Raw genomic sequence first — 15040 nt, 5'->3', positions numbered from 1 at the left:
TTGATTCATCAATCTTTAATTAAGTTGGTCCAACTTGAGTGCATTAAGTTGGAGTAACAGAATTGCATAATGCTAAAATAAAGCAATTTAATCACGTGGAAATTCTTTCCATGATTTTTTTATGTTCATTTAAAGGGTTATTTTTTTGAGTGTACAATGTAGTAGCCAACATTGCTAAAAGTGACAGTGAGGTGATGGCTGCAAGTTAAACAAGTGAAGTTCCTCACTGCAACAAATGAGATGAGAAACGAGACAGAATTTAGAAGTGCAGAAATGTGAATTGTTTAAGAACACTGGAGGGTCGTACTATAAAGTCCTTGGTGTGTTGTTTCATTATTTATTAGTAGTATATCATTATTAATATATTTATTATGAATGATTTCAGACTATAGTGCTAATGTAACCAACAAATTAGCTGCCTTTAATTCTTTCATCGCAATGATCTGATCGATGTTCTTACATTACATTAAGTTAAAAAAATGTCTAAAACAGTCTTCTCATGGTATACAACAGGTGAAAATAGCAACACATTTAATTTATCTACAGATTCTACAGCACAACATGTGTCAGGTGGATGTTAAGTCACAATGGAGCTATTTTACAAAGGCTATTAAGCACTAGACAGAGTTAACTTCTCAGTACAGCCAGGATCTATATCCATTTTTACATTTGATGTCACTTTTCTCTGCAATGGCAAAGGCTTTGCTTTTTTCTTTATTACTATCACTGTAACAATGACTCCAACTACCACCAGCAGCACCACCAGTCCTGCCCCCAGAGCATATGCAGTAGCATTACTGGCACTGTTGACTAATATGATCAGACTTATCTCCTGCTTAAAAATGCATATTGGTGGATTGATCCACAGGTGTTTATTGCTGGTTTCGTTTTCTCTGGTACCTTTTCCATCATTATCTATATCATCATCCGTAGAAGTCATCTCACTGTATTTTAAAACAGCACATATGTACTTCCCTCCATCCTTCACCTTCAGGTCGTTGATGGTCAGCAAAGTCCCATCCTCAGATAGAGTCACTCTGCCTCGTAGATCTTTAGGGATGGGAACAGTTTTGTCCTGCGAGTTGTGGATGATCTCATAGTGCCCTGTAAGTCCATAGCGGTGCCACTGCACTCTTTTTGGATCATCTTGGTTAATATTGCACACGAGCAAGACATTTTCACCTTGACCAACAACTTGATAAACAACAGATTCGCTGGGGCAAAGAAACAATGCATAATGCATCTCACGTGAAGGGGAGATGCATGAATAGTCTCCAATGTAGTCTGCAAAGATGGCAGGTATAACCAGTGAGAAGTCATCAGCTGATATGTACATTGGACTGCCCCTCGTGTTACCATCAATTCTTCCCAGTGGAGTTTCCCACACCTGGTCACCCTCATCAATAGAACAATTTAGAAGCACTCTGTCCCCCAGTGAGACAAAAATGTCCTTGCTTTCACTCTCATCTGGTGGGTGCATGGTTTGGAAACTAAGACAGCTGATACCTTTCATCACAACACACTTAAAGTGTGTGGTTTTCTGTAACATGTTGTTGAACACAAGCAATGCACCGTTGTCTCTTACATCTACCACACCTGCAAGCTCCTTCACCAGAGGCTTCAGCGAAACACTGCTATCCAGGAAGAGTGTGGGCTCATAAGACGGATACATTTCATGGTACCAGCGTACAGATGTTCCCTCAGAGCCAATAGCATTGTTATTGCACAAGATCTCAGTCCCTTTACCGTCTTTACTTACAATTATGTCTTCAGATTCAATCTGCTCCTTACACACAGTGAGCTGCTGTGTCTTCTGGCTGATTATCGTCTGGTTCTTCCAACATTCCCTCCTATAAATCCCAGAGTCCAAGAGAGTGAGGTTACTGATTTGAAACCCGAGCAGGCTGGGATCGTCACTGATGTGGGTACGACCCTGTAGGTCTGCAGGTGGTGTGTTGGGCATGTTCTTGTTTGAAGAGTTGCCAAGCAGTTGGTCTCCCTCTGAAGCAGATCTATAAACAATAATATAATCCATTGCGAAACAATTACCCAGCTGGATAACTTCGCGCTCTGCCTTGAAAATGGGTTCTGACTCCTCACTGTAGACATTGCTGAAGAGGAGGAAAAGCAGGAGCTCTATAAACCTGAAGCAGGTCATGTTGTGTCTGAGTGAATGGAAATTGCGATCACTGAACGGCTTCTTCATTGTGGTTTGCCACTTTTGTTCTGCTTACAGCAGCTGCAGAACAGGTAGTAGGGGGGTGGTGTGTGTGTGTGTGTGTGTGTGTGTGTGTGTGTGTGTGTGTGTGTGTGTGTGTGTGTGTGTGTGTGTGTGTGTGTGCGCTTTTATGATGATAGTCCTTAATAAAACAATAGTATTCGTCTCTGAATGCATAATTGTTTCAGAAATTATACAGAAAATATAGACTTGATACATATCCAGTGACTGGGCACTCAAAGATTTACAAAATCAAACTGGAGAAGCTGACATCATTTTAAAGGTGACAGAAAATGCAGCGCGGTCTCTGCACTTAACTATTTCTTAGAACAACCGCTGTACACTTCCTGGAACACAACCCAACACTGATGCTTCATTTTCCACAACTGCTATGTCAGCAGTGCTGCTGGCTGTTATGAGAGTCACTTTTACAAAATATCTCGGAGTGTTGTGATATTCACAGGTAAAGCAAAGGCATCCAGTTATCAAATAACACTTAATAAAAGGCTAGTGAAAGGCATTAATGCTGACTATAGTTTTGAGCACATAGCAAAAGACTATGACTGCTTTAGTCCAATAATAACTAAAGAAACTTAAGCTTGTAACTCTTCAAGACCTCCATAAGGAAATAATTTTTTTTTAATCTACTTACGATGTTATATTTTGAGTTGAGCTTTTTAACCAGTTACCTAAAGCCCTGCTTTCCCACCAAATAACCGCATTGATAATTTCCATCCATTGCTTGTTTTCATTTAGAGTGCAACTAGTCAATGCAAATAGCAAGTGCAACTAACAAGAACTCCAGTGATAATGACTGTAGTTATCTGTTTACATTTGGGTCTCTTATCACCAACTGCTAGTATCCCTTCTCCCATACCCTGGCTGTACTCAAAAATGTAATTTTACTTCAAATGGTGAAACAAGTTAGTAGTTTCCACCATTATCTGGAATTCTTTTTTTGCATATATTGCAAAGCCCTGTGGTTTCTTGAAGGCTGTTGAAGTAGGTCCCATTTTAAGTACTCAGTCATCAATGGATGCTGACACACAGCTTTTGTGATTGTCTTGTTGCATGCATTAGGGCACATGTGTCAAAGTCAAGGCCCGCGGGCCACATCCGGCCCGGCGTACATTTATATCCGACCCACGAGATCATTTTATATAGATGTACTATTATTGTTATGCATGGCCCGGCGATATGAGGCGCTAATAATATACAAACTACAGATCCCATAATGCAGCGCTGCAGCCTCCTTGCTGAACGCTAGGCTAACTGGGAACATTCCCGTGTCAATCAAGTCAAACTTCTGTTTATGAAAGTTTATTTTTTTAAGTTTATTTATTCTGGAATAATATTCCTGTCTGTTTTTATTCATATTTATGTTTAAAAAACATTGTTTTAGTGTGTTCAATAAATGTTTATCTTGTTTGGCCCGCGACCTAAAGTGTGCTTTGAGTTTTGGCCCCCTGTGCAATTGAGTTTGACACCCCTGCATTAGGGGATGTAAATGGTGTTGGTGGTGTTGCTATCACATTGAAGTCACAATATTACATTTTTATATCGTTTCAAATTTGTAATGGGATTATTGCAGATTATATGATATTGCACGGCCCTAGGTCAGGGACACTAATTGCCTAAGCAGCTTCAGCCATGGTGGGCTGCCACAAGCCAAAATCATCCTCAGTCATAACGTTGGAGATCAGGTTATAAATGAACAACAGCAAAGTTCTGCCTGTTTCTGCTGGAGGGTCCTTCGTTTTAAAAGGATTTTCCTTCCACATGTTACAGCTACTCATAGAATTCTGTCTGATTGTTGGAGTTTGGTTTTTAATATCGGAAGGTATTTACCTGATAATATAACATGAGTTGAGGCAGCTGTTGTTGTGATTTGGTGCTATATAAATAAAAGTGAATTGAACTACATTGAATTAAACAAAGCACCAACAACACGAGCCTGCAGTACCCGTTCTAACACTGCACTTGACACATTAACTTAAACATGAACAACTGTACGACTTTATGCATTATAAATTATCCACAAAGTTGCTACAGTATCTTTTCACGAGTCACACTGAAACTTTTCATCATGCTATTATTAGGAAATAGTTACGAGAGCTGTGATGGGATTTTTTTTACTAATGGTTTTTGATTGTTTTATGCTTTGCATGTTTGTTTGTTTTTTCACTTTTTATTTGCATGCTTTTATTTGGGGAATTACTTGGGATTTCAGTTCACATTGAAGTCTCCCAAGTTAAAGGCAATACGACACACCTGCTCTGTTAAACTTTCTTAATAATAGAGACAAGCCAACAGCAGGAGAGAGCCACAGCAGACCAGGCCAGGGGGATTAAAGAGTGACCTGTTGGAGCAAGCTACAACAGACAGAGGACAGATATCTGGACAGATATTTCGAAATCTGGCAGAGGGAGGGCATAGTGGTCTTGGTTTTTCAAGAGAGAGAGACTGTAGTGAGAGCAGGAGGCAGACAGACAGCATCTTAGCCCTTGTTGTATTGTGACAGTAAAGTGAGGATCACCCGTGGGCAAAGGATCTCTCTTTGACCCTTCATAGTACTAAAGAAGGATTGGTGTTTACTCAGCACTGACTGAGTGACTCAGCACTGCATGCTGACCTTCACTCACAGGTCAGCATGCAGTGCACACAGCGTGGACAGAAGACAAACAGGTACATGAGGGATGAGGGATGACAGGGGACTTTTTTTTATTGGACTTGTAGCTCTCTTTTAGGGCTTTGGAGGCACTTTACTGCAAAATCTTTTAGTTTTGTGGGGGTTTTCTGTATATATACTGTTTTAGAACTCTTTTTATGTTACTTAGTCTTTTAAACTCTTTAGTTGTTCCTGGCCCAGCCTGGTTTTACAATGTTATTTTATTGTAAATTAATTATTTTTTTGAACTCCTTGAGATTCCAGAGATTATGAGATAATTATTTTTAGGTGTGGTCCACTTAGTCAAAATGGTCTGCTTCTCCTTTCTCTTTTATAAGACCTATTTCCCTCAACCAGGGTCAACGACACCAAGGACAAAGATCAGCAACACCTTATTCAGATGTGTGTGCAAGCGGGTGTGGGGGAACTTTGAACCAGTATGATGGTGGGGATGTGATCGCAATGAGCTCCAATGAGAAGGGAAAATGTACTACAGCAGAAAATCTCATTTTCTAACATCTTTCCAAAAGCTAGCCTTACCACTGCCAACAACTGGAAAGATCAAATGGATGAAGCAAACAAAATCATGCCAAGTTCCTAGGTACTAGGTGTAAGTACCACTAAGCCTGTAAGCTTGGAAGCTTGCAAGCCTGTGAGGGTGAGCTGGTGAGGTTTTACAGGGCGCAAAGTACAAGGCATCACTGGACAAGATAAAAAGAGATCTGATAGATCCACTACTGAAGCCATAGAGAAAGCCACCAGGTAGGTTTGGATTATGAAGACAGATTAAGCGCCTTTAGGCAGCTGTTGTTGTGATTTGATGTGAAATAAATAAAACTGAATTGAATCCATTGATACCTGCTGCTGGGACATAAGCTGGGGTCTGATTAGCTCCAGAAGACGGCCTGGAAAAAGTCTGATGCTGAAAGACTGCATTACTCCAGGTTACATCACTCATCATGCATCTTTGTGTATCTGTGAGATAAACCCTTCTTCCTCCATGCAAGCTTGATTGCACATTTGTAAATGCATGCAGTTCAAGTTTTGTTTACCATCATCATGATATTGAGTGAGTGGACTAATCTGAACTAAATCTGCATTAGAAAACTTGTATTAGGTTATGTTTCTGGTATATTGCACTGTCACTTTTACTTATTTGTTTATTTTTGTCACTGTGAGAGGACACAAATTATTCATCCGTTGCTTTATCAGTTTAATAATGCAACAACTGAGGAATTTGTACAAGACACAAAAGCTGTCTCCTGTTATATCAAGCTAAGGGACATTGACAGTACATTTACAATATGAATGTGAATAGAAGACGGCGTCCTTATCAGTGTTACTAGAAGCCTTGAAATATTGCAGTTTGATTATAAAGTAACTGTCTGTGTCTTGTGTGAACTATTTTTTTGGTAGCTGTAAAAGATTTTAAATCTGTCAATAATAAACTGTTCGGCTTATTTACTTCGCCAGCCTTCTGCCCAGTTGTTTAATATGGCACCAGACTAATTAATAATAATACTGACTTTGACCTGCCATAAAACAACAGGTCACAGCTCATCGTATTACTCCACTTTCTCATTCTATGAATGCTGAGCTCTTTATAGCTGATTAATAGTACAACTATGAAAATCAATACTTCTCTCTGATGTTGGGTCCTTGGGTAAATACTTGCTTAACATTAGCAGCATACTGTAATATGAAGCGGATTTTCTGTTTTGCAACACTGTAAAGGTAACATAAACAAGGACAGATCTTATCTTCGTGCATGCTATGTAAAATCTGCATGTTCTTCTTGTAACAAAGTAGTCATTCTCTTGGATATCTTTCTTTCATTTTCACAGGTTTTTACTGCCAGAAATTGCAGTATGTTGAGGAGAGAGGGCAAACAGATAAGGGGGAAACCACATATCTGCACAGGAAACAGGTTAGTTGTTGGTCTAATAAGAGGACTTGGTCAAGATGGATTCATTGGATAAGTTGGATAGGTCAGTAAAACATACTGACTTGAGTCCCATTAGGCGATCTGGCAGAGATGCAAGTCTATGATTAAGAGCTAGTCTATTTGTAACCGATAGAATCACATCAAATATGTTGCAATATATTTATGTTTTAGGTCTTGCCAAGTCACGCACCAGTTACATCAGTTGAGTTATGGAGCTTCTTATTTCAACTTGCTGATTTGCAGTTACACAACAAGGTTGTTGTCTGTTACATTCTGCTATAAAGCCATGCTATGAAAGGTGTCTCTAAAGAGAGGTACACAGTTTGTTGGCTTTGCAACTAATGGTACAGCTACACTCCTGTGTAAAAAGCCCTAACATGACTGCCGTTCAATGCATTCATCACAAATTAGACCCTGCAGTCGATGCTGTAAAACATGCTCGAGAAGCCATTTTTACATATTTACTGATGAAACTCAGAAAGTCCACATAATAATGAATAAATGGGCTTGCAGATGTGGGTAAAAGAGGGCCACATGCCCCAGATCACCCCTCCACAGGAAGCAGAAAAAATAAATCATCAAAACAGACGATACAAGTACACCCTTAGTGCTTACATAGGAATTAAGTACCAGCCAGGTGCTGCTAATCAAATGCATTTGATTAACCGAAATTTCAGCAATCGTGGCCACCTCCATAAAAGCAGAGGTTCTGGCAGTTTGCTGGTGTGAAGCATTCAGGTGTGTTTTAATGCAATGCCAAAGAGGAAAAACATCAGAAATGATATTACAGAAGCAACTGTGCTGCCCATCAATCTGGGAAGGGTTAGAAGGCCATTTCCAATTCATCATTCTACAGTGAGAAAAATTATTCACCAGTGCAAAACATTCAAGACAGCTGCCAGTCTTCCCAAAAGTGGACATCCCAGCAAATTCACCCCAAGGTCAGAAATAATATGCAGTGAAATTGCAAAAAAACCCAAGAGCTACATCTCAGACAGAACAGGCCTCAGTTAGCAATATTGAATGTTACATTTTATGAAGGTAAAGTTAGACAAACACAAGAAATGCGTCTGTTTGGAATGCTTACTAAGAAAAAGCCTCTCCCAAAAGAAGATGGGAGCACAGCTTGGATTTACAAAGTTGGATCTCAACAAACCATAAAACTTTAGAATTAGAAGAATTATGAATTATGTACTATGGACAAAATGCAGCATACTACAGCTGATGAAAACCAATCACAGGATATAAGCAAAAACACCTCATACCAAATGTGAAGCGCTGTGGTGAAGGAGTAGGTTTGTTTTGCAGCCACAGGACCTGAGCACCTGCAGTCATGAAGCTGACCGTGACCTCTTTTGTTTACCTGCATTGAAGATTCAAATGTGAAGCCACCTGACAGGGAAATTATGTTATACAACAGGAAAATGATCTCAAGCACAGATGCTGCGATGAGACCTTGAGTGCATAAACAAAGACCTCCAAACCTCAATGAACGAAAGCAATGTTAGAACAAAAAGTGGACCAAAATTGCTTTAAAATCATGTGAGAGACCAATAAAGTCATATATAAAAGCAATAAGAAACCAGCATGAGCTGTGGGGGAGTTCACACACTTATTTAGAGTGTAATTCATTAGCAAAAAACAAATATTAAAAGCAAACAAACAACTGATCGAGTAGTTTTTTTTTATTTAAATGTGAATTTTTAATTTAAAAGCTCCTTAAATTTACATGGAATCTCTTGACACTTTAAGACATTATGTATTTTATATATCTACATTTTTTTTTTCTTCAGTGAATATTAACTTCAACCTTGCTTTACATGCAGCAGTAACAGCGTTAATTATAACAATGTTTGAAATAAGAATGATGACAGTTCTTGTGATTTCGAGAGTCTGCCTCTGTGTGTGTAACTGTGCTACTGCTATAGATAATGAATGTGCATATGTTGATTCCTGCGGTGACTACTGTTCCTCTGCCAATAAAAGCAATCACAGGCTGCTACGCACGGACTAGAACCAATAAGTGTTTTAATGTTAGTTTTACTTGACTTGTTTATGAGGCTCATTTTTAAATCAGTGATCATGTACAGAAACAATCATCTCAAAGATGGACAGATTAGAACAGGATCTGAAAAGGATCTTTTTTTTCCTTTCTTTTTTTTAACAAAAGCACTGACCTCTTTTCCTTTGAGACGTATCATCTGTTTACTATTATATAAACTATAATGAACCCAGATACTCACTCAGCAGCAGCAGCAGCAGCAGTTCCTGTGCTACTATATGGAACAGCTTGCAGAGCTGGTGATCAAGCATCGTGATTAAGCACCAACTGCGAGGAAACTCTCCGTGCATTCAGTCCAATTCAGCCCGGCACTGATTACACTCATCAGGGCCCCGTATGCTGCAGGGTTTTGAAAGAGCACCAACTGCTGTTTGAAATACAGATTTTTGTCAAAATTATTTCATTATCAGACATATGGGCTGCAATAAAAAGAGTGCTGCTTTAAAAAACAGAGAAGTTGGGCAAATTGGTATATCAAATAAAATAACACACTTCTACATCGACCTCTCTGCATTCTGTCTGTAAAATAATTTTTCTATTTAAGGGTCAGTTGAGTTTACAGGTAGCTGGCTTGCTTGCAGTACCAGTCAGGGCCTGTGGGTGTCGCTGTGGAACACCACACAACACAAAGTGTAGACGAAGGAATCGGTTTCATAACAAAACGTCACATCCTCTGACCGCTAACAAAGGTAATTCATTTTTGTTTTGCAAAGGTTTCCCCAGTGTTTCTAAAATGTATACATCTTTTGTCAGCAAGAATGAATAAATATTATAGTAAATGAGCTGTCAGCTGTATATTGAGACTATCTCGCATAGTTGTTAGCTCCGCTGGCACGCTCTGTACCCGGCATGACTCTTCAAATGAAAATGCTCGGGTCAGTGCAAGAAGGGTTGTATTTTGACATGGTCAAATAAATGCCGTCAGTCATACAAGCAGCCTCTGTGACGATGTAACGAACATGTTTATTTACAGTGCTGAAATAAAAAGCTTTGAGTAATAACAGGCTGCTTTCAAAGATGCTATCTACAAATAGTCGTCAACAGTGTCAGGTAATCGAGTTGGCTCTTGCTTTTCCCCTATGAAACATATGGCAGCAGCTGTACAGAGAGGCCATTAAGTTCCGATAAAAAGCCTCTGTTATGCATGCAAAGATAGGATGAGTGACATTAACTAAAGGAGCATGAAGCAGTGGAGTCAGAGCTGGAAGATGATGGTACAAAATGAGATGAAAGATTTAAAGTGTGTCAGTTTAGAAATAATAAAGGTAGATGAATCAATACAGGTTGTGCTTTAGAAATATCCCCCAGCTCTGCGTGTCTGGACCTTGGTTTTATTCGCTTAAAATTTCTGGAGTTAGTAAAACATTAATGTTGTTCTGCTGTCATGATGGGCAAAACCTCACAGAGCAAGGGTGACCACAAGCGTTAAATAAATGTAAGGATTGGTCTGTGTGCTCTGGTTACTTCTGTATTTTCTTTTCCTCCTTGTGTTTAGGGGATTGGTGTTAGGAATTTGCATCAATGCTGCGTTCGATCGCGACATTCCTGTGCCTCCGGTGCCAACCTGTCACAGCTCTACCTTTACACCTCAGATCACGTGCGACACATAGTGTAGCAGAGAACCAGCAGACTGTAGAAGCTCTTTATGATCTATCTGTGGACATCCAGAAGGTCCGGAAACTTAAAGGATGGGTGCTGCTTCAGAGTCCAGCCTATACAAAAGAAGTAGCTGAACTCCTAAAGAACATGGGGGCCTCGGGCCCCATCATTGCTCATATTTTAACAAGTCATCCTGAGGCTGTCCTCTGTAATCCTGAGCAGATTTACACTCAAAAAGAGCTGTGGATGTCTGTGTGTCCAAACCAGAGGGAGCTGGTTGGTGTCATTGAGAAATTCCCAGCCTCATTTTTCACCTCCTCCAGTCACCATGACAACCAGCGAAACAACATCTCCTACTTCCAGAGTTTAAACCTGAACAAACGAGTCATCACCAAACTCATGGCCAGCGCTCCTCAAAGCTTCAGCCGGCCAGTAGAGCAGAACGAGCTGATGGTCCACACTCTCCAACAGGCCTACCAGGAGCTCGGAGGGGAGGAAGCTAACATGAAAATCTGGCTTCAGAAGTTGCTGAGTCAGAACCCGTTTGTTCTTCTCAAGCCTCCAGAGGTGCTGAGGGAGAACTTCCTTTTTCTGAGAGACAAGGGCTTCAGCACACCCCAGCTGCTCCACCTGCTGTCCAGGCTGAAGGGCTTTGTGACTGAGCTGAACCCAGACAGTATGCGTCGCACTCTGCTGTACTCTCAAGACACCATTGGGTGCTCTGAGACAGAGCTGCGGGACATCATCCTCAGGTGCCCAGCTCTTCTGTACTACCCTGAATCTACTCTGGCTGAACGTTTTGAGGGTCTTCTCAGTGCTGGAATCAGCATGTGTCAAATCACAGCGACTCCAACTGTCCTAGAACTAACCACGCAAATAGTAAATTATCGTGTCCAGCAACTGAAGGCTCGAGGTTATGACATAAGGACAGGTAGTCTGGAGGTGCTAAATGGCACTAAGAAGGACTTTGAGATGAGCTTTGGAAAACTACAGCTCCGTAGGGAGAGACCACTTTTTAATCCTGTCGCCCCTTTAAAGGCGGATGATTGACACGGGTTGTATGGACGAACACTAACTGGATCCATGTCGTTCTTATGGGTATTTGTACTTTGTAAAAGATTAAAGTGTCTTAATTACAAATGTGCTTTCACTTCCACTTACATTATAATCATATGTTTGAATTTATTGCTGTAGTTAAATTGGATTAACTACAATGATGCCATTTAATCTGTACAGTGAATTTTGCCTGTGAAGATGCCTTAAATTTGAATCGGAATACTCTGGAAAACAATCTATTAAAGACTTGCTTCATAATTTATTTATTTTTTACTTGTATGTTTAAAACTGGGTTTTAAAAACAGCTGAAGGTACAATGCAGAGACTGTTTCATAGCCTTTCTCTTGCCAAACTCTCCAACCTCGTGGGATGTAATGTAATTAAAATCCAGTTAACAAGCTATGGTGTGAAGTGTTGTGAATGTTTTTTTTTTTTTCAATCTATTTAGGCTGTGTGAATTTTTCCCAATTGTAAAAAAAAAAAAGAAGTAAAATTTTCACTTGTAGTTCAGACCAAAGAGAAGTGTGATTGCACCCCAACATTCAGTTTTTACAAGTCTGAGGTGTTACAAAGAAAAAGCAGTGCACTTTCATGTAGGTGTAAATTCACACTGGAAGAGATGAGAGCGGCTATGTGCTGATTTATCAGACTGATATCAGAAAGTGAGACAAATGCAATGGCATCTTAATGTGTCAGTTTTTAGTGAAGATGCAGTCCCTTGTCACAAAAACTCCTTACAATAACGTCACATAAAACTCTGCATGACATGACAGCTCGGTGACAGACGTGCTGATTGGTCTATCAGATGTATCATGGAGAACAAACAAGGCCTTTCAAACCATTTTATTTACTGTCTGTGCAAGTGTCTCATTTTCACACAATGTTCTTGGCTGCACAACTGTTACCCTCAGGGATGAAATCTAACTGCGCCTCCGATTTTTATTGTTACTCTACAGATGGAGACACTTTATTAGAAGCTATTTCACTTCTAAAATGTCACTTCATTATCATTTCAAATGAATTCAAATGCACCCACGCAAGATAAAAAAAAAAATAAAAAAAAAGGAACAAAAGTGATGTGCCTTTGATTTCCGACTGGACCTTTGCAACCTTTCTGGCATTCAAAAAAAATCAGTAGACTTTCATTTCATTTAGACTAAATCGATTTTCCATAAGGTTTGACTTTATTAATTAAAGGTTTTCATGTCTGTGTGTGTCACGTGGTTCTAAAAAGGCTTTTGGATAAGTGCCCATGTTAGCATAAGCCACAAAATCAATATACAATCATACTAGGCATTGTCTAAACCAAGAGAGGGGACCATAAAATGTCTCATTTTGAATGTGTCTTAATGTTTCAAAGCCAGCAAAAGCCCTTGAAACATGCTTAAGAGTGCCTTTTAATGGAAGCGAGCATCACAGCTAATGAAGTCATGACTTTATGCCTCAAGGTCCCCTCACTCTTATAATGTAGACGATGGGGGTCACAACAAAGAGACTGAGGACTTGTGTGTCTAGAGGGGCGGGGGTGTACGTTAACAACCTCCCATCTGCTGCTGTCTGAATCACTCACCATGGTCCCGTAGACATGGCCGTAGCCATTGGGCAGATGATTCAAAAAGTGAGTGCATCTGGTAAAGAATTTGAGCTCAGCAGATGGATGTTTGACTAGAGTTTATTTTCCAGCCATTCACAACACAGAAGCCCTGAGGGGCTGCAGCGTTACCTCGAGTAAACTGCAGCTGACGAACTAAAGGTTTCTAACTCTGCACAGCGCTGACATTTGCTTTAATTCATCATGTTGCAAGGTTACAGTGTTCGTCTTTAGCCGATGCTTAGTAATGAATACGAGGGAGTTAATCGGGACATATCAAGGCGAGGCAGATGAGACGAGGTCTCAGGTGTATAAGTGGAAGTCATCTCGATTTCTTACCCGGTGTCCTATTGTCCTCAGTGGACACCCTCATCCTCCTGTGCTGAGCGCTTGAATTACACGGGCAGGCCAGAGAGGTTAATAAGTAGGAGTATAAATTGTCCTTTTTCATTTCAAACACACCAGTGGTTGAAACTCCCCGTGCTTAACATTCTGCTTTTATGGGTCATATCTCACAGGAAACAGATGACATCTGCAATTAGAAGATATGATTTCCAGCTGATGCAGGAGCTCAGACGACCACTGCTGCAGTAAATAGTCCTCATTTGAAGTCAGTGTGAGTTAAGCCCTGGCATTTTCATTTAGAAGTCTATTCTTCAAAAGCAGCGAAAGGAGGTGGAAAATGAGCTTTTCGCCACTTAAATATTCCACTAGGAATATTTGCCACTTAAATATTCCACTAGGAATATTTAAGTGGCAAAAAAAAATCAAAATGTCTTATGTTAACCAGAAAAGAGAACCAAACATTAGAATATTTAAAAAGTAATGTTTGGGTTTTATTCATACTAATGTCACTTGAGGATTTTCAGCTTTAAAAATGTGTTTGACTCCATGCTGTGAGTTGTTCTGGTGTATTTACATTTATATCATGAACTGGAGATGCTGCGTGCTCTCATCTCAGTTTCTCTTTCCCCACCTACACTAGAAAGTTTGTTTTCTGTCACCCTGATGACACCACACAAATATACTTTACATTCTGCAGGAGGGAAATAAATGTCACATTGATGGATGTTCAATAGCAAGAAGTAAATAACTTTCTATATTGAACGTTCCATCCGAGATTCACAACTTTGAAGCAGAGAATCATCTGTCACTTGGTGAAATCTCACCTGTTGAGGGCTGTGGTCTGTTAGACAGCACCATCGTTTATTCACTCATGACTGAATCTATCACTTGATCAACCACTTGAAGCAACAGTTGCCGGTGCCTAAACCTGGGACAAGTTAAAATATGCATGCCTTTAAATAGCAGTCTTTTTTTTTTACTGAGTTTTTACTGTTTCTTCAAATAACTCTTGGGCAGTATCAAAAATCAGATTTTTGAAAGCAGGAGTAGGTTTGAGTCCTATGCTTCTACTGTTCTTACTAGGACAGCTTATGAAAGAAGATTTCAACCAATCATGTCATCAAGCCCTGTCTTTTTAGTAACATATGTTGTATATACAAAAACATGTGCACACGTGCTTTGAAAATGAGTTCAGAGGAGAATTGCCAGACTGCTTTGAGCTAGTAGGAAGGCAACAGTAGCTTAAATAACTACTCATTACAATCAAGGTGTACAGAACAGCATCTCTGACCACACAACAGACCTTGAAGATGGGCTACAGCAGCAGAAGACCACACCAGCTCCCACTCCTGTCAGCTAAGAGCAGCAAACTGAGCTCACCAAAATCAGACAATAGAAGATTGGAAAAATATTGCCTGGTCTGAGTCTCGATTTCTGCTGCAACATTCAGATGGTACAGTCAGAATTTGGTGTAAATAACATGAAAACATGACCCCATCCTGCCTGGATCAACAGTTCAGGCTGCTGATGGTATAACGGTATGGAGGATATTTTCC

General features: G+C 40.0%; 2 protein-coding genes across 2 annotated transcripts in view; one reads left to right on the top strand and one right to left on the bottom strand.

The window, feature by feature from the left end:
• The window catches only part of LOC106633360, a 13733-nt gene extending 11468 nt beyond the window's left edge, over positions 1–2265 (bottom strand). Inside the window, exon 1 of the mRNA XM_014336168.2 lies at positions 968–2265. Within this exon, the coding sequence (XP_014191654.2) occupies positions 968–2206 (1239 nt within the window). The 5' untranslated portion in view covers positions 2207–2265. The remainder of the gene's footprint in view (positions 1–967) is intronic.
• A 6729-nt stretch (positions 2266–8994) lies between these two features.
• On the top strand, positions 8995–11984 carry mterf2 (mitochondrial transcription termination factor 2). The gene is made up of 2 exons (XM_005930294.3): positions 8995–9582; positions 10389–11984. Exon 2 carries the CDS (start codon positions 10415–10417, stop codon positions 11540–11542), a length of 1128 nt encoding a protein of 375 aa, XP_005930356.1. The 5' UTR covers positions 8995–9582; positions 10389–10414; the 3' UTR covers positions 11543–11984.
• Positions 11985–15040: the final 3056 nt, after the last annotated feature.

The sequence above is a fragment of the Haplochromis burtoni genome, unplaced genomic scaffold (genome assembly GCF_018398535.1).
Source record: "Haplochromis burtoni strain Fernald_Lab_line unplaced genomic scaffold, NCSU_Asbu1 Contig_127, whole genome shotgun sequence".
In the NCBI taxonomy this organism is placed as follows: Eukaryota; Metazoa; Chordata; class Actinopteri; order Cichliformes; family Cichlidae; genus Haplochromis; species Haplochromis burtoni.
The sequence above is the reverse complement of the archived record's forward strand: the minus strand, read 5'-3'. Positions and strand labels throughout refer to the sequence as shown.

Coding starts and splice junctions, on each gene's coding strand:
- mterf2 (XM_005930294.3), top strand. CDS start 10,415: ATGCTGCGTTCGATCGCGACATTCCTGTGCCTCCGGTGCCAACCTGTC.